The sequence below is a fragment of the Pseudophryne corroboree genome, chromosome 6, assembly GCF_028390025.1.
Source record: "Pseudophryne corroboree isolate aPseCor3 chromosome 6, aPseCor3.hap2, whole genome shotgun sequence".
NCBI classification, from domain to species: Eukaryota; Metazoa; Chordata; class Amphibia; order Anura; family Myobatrachidae; genus Pseudophryne; species Pseudophryne corroboree.
In genome coordinates, this window is record NC_086449.1 from 283,777,679 (window position 1) to 283,794,155 (window position 16,477).

The 16,477-nt window shown below is 42.7% G+C and overlaps 1 protein-coding gene across 2 annotated transcripts in view; it reads left to right on the forward strand.

Annotated features, from left to right (window-relative positions):
* Positions 1-15,862, forward strand: part of MAPK6 (mitogen-activated protein kinase 6) — a 158,050-nt gene extending 142,188 nt beyond the window's left edge. For both annotated transcript variants that reach the window (XM_063926094.1, XM_063926093.1), the window contains exons 3-6: positions 695-839; positions 10,504-10,668; positions 10,791-10,992; positions 13,401-15,862. In XM_063926094.1, the coding sequence (XP_063782164.1) occupies positions 695-839; positions 10,504-10,668; positions 10,791-10,992; positions 13,401-14,499 (1,611 nt within the window). In that variant the 3' untranslated portion in view covers positions 14,500-15,862. The remainder of the gene's footprint in view (positions 1-694; positions 840-10,503; positions 10,669-10,790; positions 10,993-13,400) is intronic.
* The last annotated feature ends 615 nt before the right edge of the window (positions 15,863-16,477 follow it).

Below are 16,477 nucleotides of genomic sequence, written 5' to 3' on the forward strand. Positions count from 1 at the left end.
GACCCCCATTAGCTCTTATTTATATGGCACCACAAGGGATCCTCTGCACCCAATTACAGAGTACATAAATGAAAAATCAAAACGGGACAATAGTGACTTATGGTGTGTACACACCATAAGTCGTAAGTCAAAATCATAAGAAGAGTTAGTGCAGATCGCAAGGTGAAAGTCACCTTGCGATCCCGATTCGATGCCAATGCACGGTTGGCATCGCAAGAATAGATACTGTGCAGGCAAGCCAATTTTGACTATCTCTATAGAAGAGAGTCAAAATTGACACTTAGCCAAAATCGCACATAGTCAGTATCGCAAGCACACTGATTATGTGCTTGCGATGCCGACCTAGCCCCTGTCGCATAGTGAGAATCAGACATAGCCCGAATCTCTCCGTGTGTATGGGCCATTACAGTTGAAGACAATATAGGACAAGTACAGGGTGAATAAACACTGACAAGTATCAGGGTGGCAGAAAACCGTGGGATTAGGTGCCGTCGAGGATGGTTTAAGTAAGAGAAATATAAACACGAGGGTTAAGGGCCCTGCTCGTGAGAGCTTACATTCTATTATTATTATTATTATTATTATTAGCATATGCTTGCAGTTATTTGTAGTACATGTAGATTATTCTAAAAAAAAAATAATAATAATTGTAAATATGTGTACCTATTCAGTATTTATTTTTACACACCTCCAGGGACATCTTTCTGAAGGCCTTGTCACAAAATGGTACAGATCTCCACGCCTTTTACTTTCACCCAACAATTACACTAAAGCTATTGATATGTGGGCAGCTGGGTGCATCTTTGCTGAAATGCTGACTGGAAAGACCCTTTTTGCAGGTAAGTTGAGATAAGTGGTTTATTGGTTTGATGTACTGTAGCGAAATAGGGAACCAATAGGCAAAGTACAGGACATTCAAGAAGCATATTATATGCAGTAGTGATGTGATAGGTGGGAGAGGGCCGCATTCGTGAGAGATTGCAAACTATTTGGAGACCTGGAGCGATAATGTGTTGGCAATGAATACATAATTTAGGCCACTTTTATTGTAGACAGATCTAGAACTCCAAAGAGTGTGAAAGCAAAACTAGAGCTTTGGATAAGGTGGGCGAAGTTGCATGCTAGCCTGGTGGGATGGGTGGAATATAGAGGTGAGAGGGAGGGTAGATAGGGGATTCAGGTATAGCACAGGTGTCGCTGACAGTCAAAAAGAAGAGTAAAGTTGGGGAAAAGTAATTTGAGGATTTGTGGGTTTATGATGTGGGTAAGAACGTAACGTCTAGTAAGTGGCGTTGGTTCTGCTGAAAGATATTGCAAGTAACTTGATACGTGGGAGGAAATACTGGTGCATGAGGGGGAGGATTAGTATAAGTGGGATGGTCCTGAAAAAGCAGAACAGGAGACCAGCAGGAACTGGGGAGGTGGGAGTAAATGTTGGGGTGATGACTGCTCATATAGCTGTAAACATGATATGATACAGAAAGTCATGGGGCATAGAGGAAGAATGAACAGTAATGAAGAATGTGGGCAGTAAAGAATTGCAGCAGGGAAGGACATTAAGGTGATGGGCCAGAGCACCATGGAATAGTGAAAGCATGAGCTAACATAATGGACTCTTAGGGTGGTATTCAGTTGTTTGAAAAGTCATTTGGGTGTCTGTTTTCTCTTGCGTCCTTGGGTATACTGGGGATCCATTTAGTACCATGGGGTATAGATGGGTCAACTAGGAGCCTTTGGCACTTTAAAAATTTGATTAGTGTTCACTGGCTCATCCCTCTATGCCCCTCCTACCAGACTCGGTTTAGAAAATGTGCCCGGAGGAGTCGGTCACATCGCTGGAAGCTCCTGAAGAGTTTTCTACATTTATTTTCTATGTTTGTTATTTTCAGGCAGGACTGGATGACACCAGCCTGCCTGCTTCGTGGGACTTACAGGGTGGGGGAACGGCCCAACCTCTTGAATGGTTAATGGTCCCGTTCCCCGCTAACAGGACACTAGCTCCTGAGGGAACTATTCGCAAGCCCCACCACGGCGAGCGTACATTCCCACAACACGCCGCCACCCCTAACAGAGCAAGAAGATAGAGTGGGGATTTCTAAGCCGGCGTCCCGGTTAGCGGGTCGCCGGCCATTATGGCGGCATGAGGGTACGGAGACGCACGGCTTCTACATGGGGCGGCTGGGTCTCCAGACTCGGTACACAGTGCAGACGCATGGCTTCTGAGGGAGCGAACTCAGTCTCAGTACACTATATGTGTACACGGTACCCAGACTGGCATTACAGACTTAAAAGGGGGCTGACTCCATTTTAGGCACAAAAATTACCTCAGCCAGTATAAAAAAAAAGTGCGGGAAGACCGCGGGGCTTCACTATGAGCGGATCCAGCAGGTCACCAGCGCCATTTTCTGTCTGTAGTGGACACAGACACTGACAGGGCCGTGCAGCTCCTCCGGAGATACTCCAGATTACCTCAGCGGTACCTTGGGGTCATAGCAGGGGGAAGCGCTTACTAGTGTACTAAGTCCCCAACCTGGGTACTTAGTCTGCGACCCGGCTAAGCTTGGCATTAGCAGTAAGGTTGCTGTGTGCTGGCTCCATACTATCTGTGTATCCCTGGGAGGGCTCTTTGTGGGTTAATTGTGCATTTAACCTGTTCCTGTGTGTGTGTGTGTGTGTGTGTGTGCTGTCACTGTCACAGTAAGGGATAACCTGGATTTTGTGGCAATTACAGAGTCTTGGTGCAATGAGAATCATGACTGGGACTTAGCTATACCAGGATACAATTTATTTAGGAAAGATAGAATAGGAGGAGGGGTAGCAATGTATGTGGAAAAAAAACATAAATGCTACTTTAATACAAAATATTGAAGCCAAAACTGAGGCCCTTTGGGTCACCATAGAAACTGGGAAGAAGGACATTATTCGCATTGGGGTGATCTATAGACCACCAGGCCAGGGGCAGGATTTGGACAGGAACCTATTGTTGGACATCTCTAAAATGGCTTTTAAGGGAGAAGTCATAATCATGGGAGACTTAAATTTACCTGATGTAAATTGGGAGGGGTCTTTTGCAAGTTCAGCTACAAGTGGCAAATTTTTACATTCCTTACAGGGAGCATCTCTCAAGCAATTGGTGAGGGAGCCCACTCGCAAAGACTCAATATTAGATCTAATTCTAACAAATGGTGATAGGATATCTGATATATATGTGGGTGAGCACCTGGGATCCAGTGATCATCAAGCAGTATGGTTTAGTATAAAGACAGGATCCAACTCCTGTCACACACAAACAAAGGTGTTGGATTTTAGAAATGCTGACTTTGCAAAAATGGGGAGATGTTTGAGTGATTCATTGGCAGACTGGAGGAACTTGGAAGGAGTGCAGGAGAGGTGGAAAAAACTGAAAAGTGCAATGCTAAGTGCAACAGACCTTTGTATCAAAATGGTTAGGAAAGCACCAGGAAAAGGAAGCCAGTGTGGTTCACAAAAGAAGTATCAACTAGTGTGAAAGCAAAAAAGATGGCTTTTAGGAAATACAAACAGACTCAAAATAATAACGACAAAGAGGTGTATCTGGACAGACGGAAGGATGCTAAGAAAGTGATCAGACGTGCAAAGGCAGAAGCTGAGGAGAAAATGGCCCAGTCAGTAGATAAAGGGGGCAAAACTTTTTTTAAGTATATAAGTGAAAGGAGAAAATCAAATGGAGGAATAATAAGACTTAAGACAGAGAGTGGGCATTTGGTGGAGGGAGACAAGGCAATAGCAGATCACCTAAATAATTATTTTTGCTCAGTATTTACTACAGAAGAAGGGAATGGGCCACAGTTAAGTTGCAAGGACATTCATAAAAATAAGGTAGATGAAAATACATTTACAGAGGAGAAGGTCCTAACAGAACTTTCAAAGCTAAAAGTGGATAAATCAATGGGACCAGATGGGATACACCCAAGGATACTCAAAGAGCTAAAAGATGTGCTGGTTACACCTTTAACAGAATTATTTAACCAGTCACTAAATACAGGTGCTATTCCAGAGGACTGGAAAAGAGCAAATGTAGTTCCACTGCACAAAAGTGGAAGCAAGGAAGAAGCAAGTAACTACAGACCAGTAAGCCTTACACCAGTAGTAGGGAAAGTAATGGAAAAACTATTAAAAGAAAGAGTAGTGGAATATCTTAAATCAAACAACTTACAGGATCCAAAACAGCATGGATTTACTGGTGGGAGATCATGCCAAACAAATCTTATTGACTTTTTTGACTCTATGATGAAAATAATAGATCAAGGGGGAGCTGTAGATGTAGCATATCTAGACTTTAGTAAGGCATTTGACACTGTCCCACATCGCAGACTGCTAAATAAACTTGAACGCCTGGGGGTGGATTATAAATCAGTTAAATGGATAAGAACCTGGTTGCAGGATAGGAAACAGACAGTCGTAGTTAATGGAGTGCAATCTATGGAGGGAAATGTTACCAGTGGAGTACCCCAGGGATCTGTGCTTGGTCCAGTTCTCTTTAATATCTTTGTTGGTGACATTGCAGATGGTATTGAAGGGAAGATATGCCTTTTTGCAGATGATACAAAGATATGCAACAGGGTAGACACACCAGGAGGGGTCAAACAAATGATTAATGACCTAGGTAGGCTTGAGAAATGGTCAAGAACGTGGCAACTACAGTTTAATGCTAAAAAATGCAAAATCATGCACTTGGGTCTCAAAAACCCAAAGGCTAAGTATAGTATCAAGGGTACTATAATGGACACTACTGAGGAGGAAAGAGATTTAGGAGTCACTATTTCAAGTGACTTGAAGGCAGGAAAGCAATGCAACAAAGCAATGAGAAAGGCAAGTCAGATGCTTGGTTGCATAGGGAGAGGAATCAGTAGCAGGAAAAAAGAAGTGATAATGCCACTGTATAGGTCATTGGTACGGCCCCATCTGGAATACTGTGTCCAGTTCTGGAGACCCTATCTCCAGAAGGATATAAATACATTAGAGAGTGTACAAAGAAGGGCAACTAAAATGGTGCATGGCCTACATCACAAAACTTACCCGGAAAGGCTAAAAGATCTTAACATGTATAGTTTGGAGGAGAGAAGGGAAAGGGGGGACATGATAGAAACTTTCAAATATATCAAGGGTCTTAACAAAGTTCAGGAGGGAAACATTCTTCAAAGGAAAAGAAGTATTAGAACTCGAGGGCATACATTGAGACTGGAGGGGGGGAGGTTCAGGGGAAATTTAAGGAAAAATTACTTCACAGAAAGGGTAGTGGATAAGTGGAATAGCCTCCCATCAGAGGTGGTAGAGGCTAAGACTGTAGGGCAATTTAAACATGCTTGGGACAGGCATATGAATATCCTTACAAAGAATAAAGGTTAAAAAAGGGTTGAGATTGCCTAAAGGATAAAATAAAAAAGGGGCAGACTAGATGGGCCAAGTGGTTCTTATCTGCCGTCAAATTCTATGTTTCTATGTCAGACAAAGAGTGTGTTTCATGTAAGTCACAGTGTTCCTCTTCTCCAGGGGGTTCACTGCAGTGTACTCAGTGCAGTGCCCCTTCCCAGGCTAGTGCGGCAGAGCCAGCTTGGCTGGTTTCCGTTAGGGGATGATTTCCAATATTTCTACTAAATTGTCCCCCAATGAGAAATAGACGCAATACTTAAGACAATCGATGACTGAGTTTATGAAAAGAGACTCAGTACCCAAACCAGCGTCTCTGTCCCTTGCCATTTGTCCGCGAAAACGTCCTTTGGCCCATATCCTGCAGTCTGACTCTGATGATGAAGGGTCAGACATGGAGGAGGGGGAGGTGGACTCAGAGGTGGGGGCGGCTACTCTGTCACATGGAATAGAGGCTCTCATAGAAGCTATCAGAAGTTCTGCATATCCCTGGTAATGTGACAGAGGGGACTGAGGAATCTTATTTTAATATAAAAAAGAAAAATCCTCAGCCACTTTTCCTGTGTCAAAGGAACTAAATACCCTGTTTGAAGAACCGTGGGTTAATCCTGATAGGAAATTTCAGATCCCTAAAAGGTATGATGTCATCTTTTCTTTTTCTTCCTGATAGGGGAAAAATGGGAAAATCCACCGATAGTGGATGTATAGTGGATCCAGGCTGTCACGGAAAATTGTATTGCCTGTCCCAGGTGCAGCCTCCCTAAAAGACACGGCTGATCGAAGGATTGAGAATACACTCAAATCTTTGTATACAGCAGGCTGGGGCGGCCCAGAGACCCACGATGGCATGTGGGTGGATTACTAAAGCCATCGCCAAATGGTCGGGTAACCTACTTGAGGGGTTAGATACCTTACCTCAGGGGGAGATTATTTTACTCCTGCAACATATACAGGACTCTGCAAATTTTATGGTGGAAGCCATAAAAGAAATAGGCTTGCTTAATGCACGCACCACTGCTATGGCAGTATCAGCATGCAGAGGCTGATGGCTACACCAGTGGACTACTGACGCAAACTTCAAGAAAGGTGTGGAAGGCCTAACCATCACAGGGGAGGCCTTATTTGGAGATGAACTAGACCAATGGATCTCCAAAGCTACTGTGGGTAAGTCTACTTATCTTCCTTCTGCAGATCCCCCAGCCAGGGAGGCCTTCTCAGGACCTAATCTACAGTCCTTTCGGACTGCCAAGTTTAAAGGGCCCCATACACTAGGACGATGATGCCCGATTTCATCCGATTTTGGGCATTCGGCCTGATATATCGGATGAAATCTGGCATTTTGGAGGGGTTTCCGATCTGATCTGATCCGATGCACGTTCCCGTACCTCTGACCCCGTAGGCATGGCTGGGATCACCCAAGATACTTCGTATACAAAAGGACAGCATACGATGTATCTTGGGCGATCCTGCCCCCTGGGAGGCTGCTGGGGTGATCGCCTGCGACATGTCAGACGGACATCTCACAGAAGTGTATGGGGCCCTTAAGGGCAAAACCAGAGGTTCTTCTACAGTCACCAGAGGCAAACCAGCAACTGCTGGTTCACAGGAATAGAGCTCAAGCTCTGCTTCCTCAAAGCCTTCAGCATGACGGTGGACCGCGATGGCTGGAAGACTGGCAGGTGGGAGGCCGACTAAAATATTTCAGTCACATCTGGACAGGTTCGTGCCAGGATCCCTGGGTCATAGACCTTATTTCCCAGGGCTACAGACTGGAGTTTCAGGAGCTCCCAACTCACAGATTCTTCAAATCAGGCTTACCAGTTTCACAAGAGGCACGTATAAACTTACAGGACGCCATTCAAAAACTGGTACAGACTCCGGTCATTGTTCCAGTTCCACCTCATTTGCAAAACAAGGATTATTATTCCAACTTGTTTGTAGTACTGAAACCGGACTTTTCGGTAAGACCGATTTTGAACCTCAAGTTATTGAACCCATACTTACAAGTATTCAAATTCAAGATGGAGTCTCTGAGAGCAGTGATCTCAGGTCTGGAGGAGGGGGAGTTCCTAGTATCTTTGGATATCAAGGATGTGTACCTACACATTCCGATCTGGCCGCCTCCTCAGGCTCATCTATGGTTTGCACTGCAGGACTGCCACTACCAGTTCCAGGCCCTGCCATTTGGTCTCTCCACAGCACCGAGAGTGTTCACCAAGGTGATGTCAGAGATGATGATTCTACTCCGCAAACGTGGGAGTGAACATAATTCTGTACTTGGACGATCTTCTGATAAAGGCACCGTCCAGGGAGCAGTGGTTGGACAGCATTCGCCTCTCAACCAGACTACTCCTGGATCACGGGTGGATTCTGAACTTGCCAAAATCCCACCTGAAACTGACTCGGAGGCTTCCTTTCCTGGGAATGATACTGGACACAGAGTCTCGGAGAGTGTTCCTTCTCTTGTAGAAGGCTATGGTAATCCATTCAATGGTTCTGGCTGTCCTGAAGCCAAGCTGGATCTCGGTACATCAGTGCATTCGCCTTCTGGGGAAAATGGTGGCCCCTTACGAGGCAATTCAGTACGGAAGGTTTCATGCGAGGCCCTTCCAGCTGGATCTGTTGGACAAATGGTTCGGATCGCATCTTCACATGCACCAGAGGATCAGTCTGTCGCCAAGAGCCAGGGTCTCCCTTCTACGGTGGGATTCAGAATTGGATTTTGCTAACCACAGATGCAAGCCTCAGAGGTTGGGGAGCAGTCACCCAGGCAGTGTAGTTTCAGGGAAGATGGTTAAGTCAGGAAGTTGTCCTTCCAATAAACATCCTGGAGCTCAGGGCTATCTACAATGCCCTTCTGCAGGCCTCATCTCTACTTCAGAATCAGGCCATTCAAGTCCAGTCGGAAAATGTGACAGCGGTAACTTACATAAACTGACTGGGCGGAATGAAAAGTAGAGCAGCAATGCCAGAGGAGACAAGAATTTTCCTCCGGGCGGAAAAACATGCTGTGGCATTGTCGGCGGTCTTCATCCGGGAGTAGACAACTGGGAAGCAGACTTCCTCAGCAGACATGACCTGCATCCGGGGAGGTAGGGCCTCCACCCGGAGGTGTTCCGGTGGTTGACACGTTGGTGGGGATATCCACAGATCGACATGATGGCCTCTCTACTCAACAAGAAGCTCAAGCGGTATTGTTCCAGGTCGAGGTACCCACAAGCAGTGGCGGTAGACGCTCTGACAGCGGTGGGTCTACCAGCCGGTGTACGTGTTTCCTCCAGTTCCTCTGATCCCAAGAATTCTAAAGAGAATAAAAAGGGAAAAGGTTCAAGCAAGCCTCATTGCTCCAGACTAGCCTCAAAGGGGCCTAGTACGCAGATATTCTTGGGATGCTGATCGAAGATCCGTGGCCTCTACCGCTTTGCGAGGATCTTCTGCAACAGGGCCCGTTCGTCTATAAAGACTTTCCGTGGCTACGTTTAACGGCATGGAAGTTGAACGGCTGATTCTAGCCAGGAGAGGGATTCCTGACAAGGTCATCCAGACTATGATCCAAGCCAGGAAGTGGGTAACGTCTAAAAATTACCACCGTATATGGAAGAAGTATGTCTCTTGGTGTGAGGGCAGACAATATTCTTCGGTGGAATTTCATCTGGGACGTCTGCTGCTTTTTCTGCAGGTGGGAGTGGATGTGGGCCTACATCTAGGCTCAATTAAAGTCCAGATTTCGGCCTTGTTTTCTTTCAGAAACAATTGGCTTCTCTCCCTGAGGTCCAGAAGTTCTTGGAAGGTGTTCTGCACAACCAGCCTCCCTTTGTGCCTCCCACGGCACCTTGGGATCTCAATTTGGTGCTGAAGTTCCTCCAATCGGACTGGTTTGAACCGTTACAGGAGGTAAACGTAAAGTATCTTACGTGGAAGACCGTCACACTGTTGGCCTTGGCTTCAGCAAGAAGTGTGTCGGAGCTAGGGGCGTTGTCTCACAAGAGCCCCTACTTAATTTTCCATGAGGACAGAGCTGAACTCATAACTCGTCAGCAATTTCTTCCTAAGGTGGTGTCCGCGTTTCACATCAACCACCCGATTGTGGTTCCGGCTGTTACTGACACCTCTACTACTTCAAAGTCTTTGGATGTTGTGAGGGCTTTGAAGGTGTATGTAAAGAGGACAGCTCATCACAGGAAATCCAACACGTTGTTCGTTCTCTATGATCCCAATAAAATTGTGTGTCCTGCTTCAAAGCAGTCTATTGCACACTGGATCAGTCTCACTATTTAGCATGCTTACTCTACGGCAGCATTGCCGGTCCAAAATCTGTACAGGCCCACTCTACTAGGTAGGTGGGTTCTTCTTGGGCGGCTGCCCGGGTTGTCTCTGCTTTACAGCTCTGCTGAGCAGCTACATGGTCAGGTTCTAACACGTTTTGCTAAGTTTTACAAGTTCGATACTTTGGCCTCTGAGGACCTTCAGTTTGGTCAATCGGTTCTGCAGGAACCTCAGCACTCTCCCACTTGGATTGGGAGCTTTGGTACTTCCCCATGGTACTAAATGGATTCCCAGTATCCCCAAGGACATAAGAGAAAATACGATTTTCTCGTAGTCTGTAGGGGATACTGGGCGCCCGCCCGGTGCTTCGTTCTTCCTGCACTGTTACTTAAGTATTCTGGTTTGTTCAGCTGTTCCTGTTTCCAGTTTGGTTAGCATGGCTTTCCTATTCTGTGTGTGCTGGTTTGTGAGCTCACCACTTTCCTTCTCTATCCTTCTCTCAAAGTATGTCCGTCTCCCCGGGCACAGTTTCCTAAACTGAGTATGGTAGGAGGGGCATAGGGAGGAGCCAGCGCACACTGTAAAATTCTTAAAGTGCCCAAGGCTTCTAGTGGACCAGTCTATACCCCATGGTACTAAATGGATTCCCAGTATCCCCTATGGATTATGAGAAAAGGATTTACCGGTAGGTAATTTAAAATCCTATTTTTTTCCTATCTAATAGACAGGAAAAAACAGACACCCAACCGACTTTTCAGACAATTAAATTCCACCCGTAGAATTGTAGCATTTCACATACTTATTCCAGTATTTATTTTGCTTCGTAAGGTGCACATGAACTTGAGCAGATGCAGCTGATTCTAGAATCGATACCGGTTGTACATGAAGAAGACAGGCAAGAACTCCTCACTGTAATCCCAGTTTACATTAAAAATGATATGACTGAGCCACATACGCCTTTAACACAGCTGCTTCCAGGCATTAGCCCTGAAGGTAAGCCCCTGCAGTGTACCAGTGCTTTATCCTTTCATTTGTTTTCTAACGAGCCTTATTTGTTTGATCCTGTATAACGTCTTTAACACTTGATTTGTTTCTCCTTTCTTTTGGTCTTTCAGCGCTAGATTTCCTGGAACAAATCCTGACTTTTAGTCCTATGGATAGACTAACGGCAGAAGAAGCTTTGTCTCACCCATACATGAGCATCTATTCCTTTCCATTGGATGAGCCAATTTCCAGCCATCCCTTTCACATTGAAGATGAGGTAGATGATATATTACTGATGGATGACCAATACAGTCATGCCTATAATTGGGAAAGGTAAGGGTTTTCTATTTTGTATCCCTTAATTGTAAACATGGCAATAAAAACAATATTTTGATAGCTTGCCCACGATGTGAAGCATTGGAAATGTTTTACAGTAGTACAATCTGTATAAGGCTATTGGTCCTGACTATATGCACTTCCGATGTATTAAGTGCATCACTGACAAATGTATCTGGAATAGCTTGCATTAACTGCAGCCGAAATGGCTTTAGTTCCATGATGTATAACCAGTATTTTGGTATAGAGCCATGGGCCTAATTCAGATCTGATCGCAGCAGTAAGTTTGTTAGCAGATGCGCAAAACCATGTGCACTGCAGGGGGGCAGATATAACATGTGCAGAGAGTTAGATTTGGGTGGGGTGTGTTCAAACTAAAATCTAAATTGCAGTATAAATATAAAGCAGCCAGTATTTACCCTGCACAGAAAAAATATAACCCACCCAAATCTAACTCTCTGCAAATGTTATCTCTATGCCCCCCCCTCCCCCGCAGTGCACATGGTTTTGCCCATTAGCTAACAAATTTGCTGCTGCGATCAGACCTGAATTACCCCTCCATGTTCTAACATTTTGTTGCCAAAGTGGTTAATAGTTAATCCAGACATTACAGGTATACAAGCAGCCACCATGAGTATAAACGGACAACATTTTAACGATAACACACCTACAGGCGTCATTGTTCTTCATGTGGAGAGTTATCAAACCATAAAATGAACTCAACTGATCTTCATTATTTTATATTTATAAAAACCTTGCTGCAATTTCTGTTGCCAGCCCCACTGGATTAAGTATCTGGGCATTTTCCTGACTAGCTTTTAACAGCAAATTTATTTCTCTAGAAGAGCTGTTGGATTAGAACACAATTGGTCCGCAACATTTTTGCGATTAAAAATGGATGACTTTCCGTGACAGCCACATCATCAATGGTGGGCTCCATGTTTCTTGCTTCTCTAAAGGGCATGGAGCCAGGACAGACAGAGCTGTGAGATTGGGAAGCAGGACAGGCAGTGACTGGAGGAACAGAAAGAGAAGGCCTGTGAATTGCTGCATAGCCCTCCTTTCTGCTTCTCCAGTCACTGCCTCCCGATCTCACAGCTCTGTCTGTCCTGTTTCCATGCCCTTTAGAGAAGCAAGAAAGATGGAGCCCACCATTGATGATGTGACGTTCCATTAGGAGAACCATTGAGGGAAGTATTATCTGGTTCTTTTTCAACATTAGCACACCTATCTGATGCACTTTCTTTCCAGGTTTGTATTCTATTTCTGTATAGGGGAATACCATTGGTCAGAGGGTTGCTGCTATCCTTTGTGTGCCACGGTCAACCCTTTAACTGTTTGTTTTAATTCTACAAAATGTGGACTGCTTTACTTTCTTATCACAAGGCACCTACCTCTTCAGTGACCTGAAACAATGACATGCACTCTCTACCTTTGCCCTAAGACACTTGGGTTCCCTGCTGTCGGGTCCATTTACACACAGCCCACCCCCTGCCCATCTTTTCCTAAGCCTATCGTAATCCTTTTCCTTCTCCCTTGGTATATACAGTTTCTTTTTCTCATGCGTGTTATGGTTTATTTGGGAATTTGATGCTTAATTTATGTTTATTTTTAAATACTTCTCATTCCTGTGAGTTTATCCTTGGATCTTTCCTTTTCTCTCCCTCTTTGTTCTACACATTGCCCAGTTTTTGTTTTTTTAAACTTTAAAAATCTAGTTAAAAAAATAATCTAGAACCTTATGCCGTTTCCGCTAAGTAAATTGGAGTTGACATAATTTTACCAGTTGACAAAAGTCTTGATGCCGCAATTAGATATATTATTGTCTAACAATTATTCTCTACCCTAAAGAAAATTCTACCAGCATTATGTTTGTGAATGTTCATATGCTTCAAGGGGATTATTCTGGTTTGTTAGCAAACCAAAACAGCAAGCAACTGGGCAAAACCATGTTGTACTGCACGTGGGGCAGATATGTGCAGAGAGATTTAGATTTGGGTGAGTTATATTGTTTCTGTGCAGGGTAAATACTGGCTGCTTTATTTTTACACTGCAATTTAGATTTCAGTTTGAACTCACCCCACCCAAATCTTAATGTCTCTGTACATCACGCCTGCCCCACTTGCAGTGAAATGATGTTTTGCCCAATTGTGTGCCTTCTTGGTTTGCTTACAAATCTGAATCGGGCCCTAAATTCATAATCGCAAGTAACTTGTAAAAAAAAAAGCAAAGTTGTTTTGAAGAGATGTAAATAGTTTATTTTGCATTCTGGGTAAATTCCACAGCGATGTTGAGAGGTGTTCTTGTATGAAATATGTAGGTAGATAATCACTTTGCTATACTCTTGTTTGTGTCAAAGGGAGAGAAAAAAAAAAACTAATTGCTTTCTTCTTTGTGTTTCTCAGATATCATGACAGTCAGTATTCCGACCACGATTGGCCAGTACATAATAATTTTGAAGCTGACGAGGTTCAGCGCGATCCAAGGGCTCTTGTCTCTGATGGAAGTGATGAGGAAGAGGTTCAGGTAGACCCTCGCAAATATATGGATGGCGATCGAGAAAAATATATGGAAGATCCAGCATTTGATCCATACTTTTCTGTTGAGCCTTCCTGGCAATATCAAGATCACCATGAAAACAAATATTGTGATCTGGAGTGTAGCCATACTTGTAACTACAAAATGAGGTCCTCATCTTACTTAGATAATTTAGTTTGGAGAGAGAGTGAAGTCAATCATTATTATGATCCAAAACTTATTATAGATCTGTCTAACTGGAAGGAGCAAAGTAAGGAGAAATCAGATAAGAGAAGCAAATCAAAATGTGAAAGAAATGGTCTGGTGAAAGCTCAGATAGCTCTAAAAGAAGCATCACAGCAACTAGTTGAGAAAGAAAGGGAGAAACACAGAGAATTTGACTTTGATTCATTTATAGCAGGTACTATTCAACTTAGTTTGCCCGAAGAGTCTTCCAGTGTTGACAAACTCAACGACTTGAATAGCTCTGTAACACACCTTGAATTAAAATCCATAATATCAAAGTCTGTAAGCCTAGAAAAGCAGGAGAAAGGAATGGCCAATTTAGCACAGTTGGGTGCCAAAAACCAAAATCCTTGGGACAGTCCAATTAGTAGCAGTGAAGAATGCTTCCTGATAGATCAGTTTTGTTGTGAAGTAAGGAAAGATGATCACGTTGAAAAAGAAAATACTTATACTGGTTACCTAGATAATTTATTTAGTAAGAAAGAAGACACAGAAGAATTGGATCTTGATCCAACAGAGGATGAAAAGGTTGGGAGTAAAGACCATGACGAGGGCTTATTGAGTTTTAGTGGTGACCTCTTCCTTAATAAGCAGCTGGATTGCATTGGTATTCCCCAGTTTCAAAATCCTGTCGGCTCACCTCTTAAATCAATACAAGCCACGTTGGCACCTTCTGCCATGAAATGCTCCCCTCAAATCCCCCGCAAATCCTACAGCAGCATTCTGAAACATTTAAACTAAAACACTCAGTAATTTCTTTTCATATTCTTCATCAATTGTCTTGTGTGTGGTTTGTTTGTTTTTCGTTTTAGATTTCACTTTTTTTCTTTTCTTTTTTTTTTACCCAACTTGTATTTTAGTATGTATTTAACTTTTAGTTTTGTTTACCATTGTTTTTACAATCTAGAATTACTTTCTACATATTTTAAACTGGCATGACATTTGCACACAAGAAAAAAACAAACAACTAATTAATGCAACATAGGTGGAGACAGGAAATAATGCACTAAATGAAGTATAAATCAAATCAATTGCTATATTTCTCAATATTAAATGATCTTGCCTTGATAACACAGTGAGACATTACATTTTTTTATTTTTTTTTGTAGTGAAACGGTTTAGTATTTTTTATTTTCTAAGCTAGTTCATATTGTGTAGCTTTATTCATATCCATTTCTTGAAACACATGATACCAGCAGCAACTGAAGAATGCAGATTTCGGTATGCATGTGTTATCTACCTCAAGGTAACAACAGTTTGTGGCCATTTATTAGCCACTAGCAGTGCTAGCCATCACGCACCTCTGTTAAGCCAGCATTATTGTAGTAACTATCGTTAAATTTAGAAAATTGCAGAGATATTTATAAATGTTCTGAATTGCATCCTATGTAGTGAAGTGTTTAATATGCAGTATTTTATTTATTATATCATAAGAGATGTTAAGGTGTTTAAAAACAAATCGACATCTTGAACGGATAAAAACGGTGGTGTATAATTTGTTTCTAGCTGTTGAACTACTCAGCATGCCTTACCATTTGATAAGGCATGCTGGGAATTATGGTTCTACAACTAGAAAGCCTCAGGATGAGCTAGTATGGTATAAAACTTTGATTTCTGGTTTACATTTCTATATATTTAACCTGCATATTAACAGGTTGCGTCTTCACTTTTGTTTTCCCAAAGAATTTCTTCATTTCAAGGAAAGTGCTCACTGTGTATAGGAGTTTGTAATTTCAAAGTGCTTGACAGAGCTCTAAAATACCATAGGAACTGCTTAAATATTAAATACTTCTAGAAACGTCTTTATTTTTTATTGCATTGCTAAGAACGGCATGCATGGAATTATGGTACAACATTACTGTAAGTTAAGATTTGTCTCTGTAAGAATTATTTTTCTCTCTGCTTTTACTGTATGTTTTTACTGAAACTTATTTTCATTTGTTTTTTTTTGTTTGTTTTTTTGTTTTCTTACCAAACCTGCATGAGAAGAATAGCATGTAGTATCTCAATTCTCTGGACACTTGTTTTGCCTCCGAATTTTGCATACTATTTATGTACTATTGGTTCCCCTATTTAAGAAAAATAAAACATGGCCAGCAAGAAATTGTATCTAGTTATTTCTCATTAAAATTACTTTGTAAATAACTTTGCACTGTTTAACATTGAATTTCTTACATTTGCAAGAATTATTTTTTTATTTGTTTTGTTTGTTTTTACTGTACCGCTTTGCTCCTCCCAAAGTTTAATATATTAGACTTGCCTATTTGGATGCAGCAGATCTGCGAATATTTGCTAAAGCTGCATCCACGGGGATTTGTACTGACTGTGTTTCTTCTGATCATCTGATTTGATCTCTGATCTGGACTGTGTGCACAAAGATCTATGGCTGCTCAGAATCTCCATGGCAAGTAAGCCATCCGAGCCTTTACAACTGCATACGAAGACTCAATCACAGGCTCAGACACTCTGAAAATCGTCGCTACATGCCTGTGTCTGACACGCCACCTTCTCCGTTACTGCCCACAAATTGTTTTGCAAATCCTTACTGTGTCTGCATTGCTAACTAATTGCCACACATGCGCAGCGCAACGGATGCATGCGCAGTTCAATATCCATTGTTCAGGTCCACAAACATTAGCATTGTGTCCACCTTGAATCAGACCTAAACAGAAAATTACAGTAGCAGCACTGACACATCTGTTTATAAAAACAACTAAAC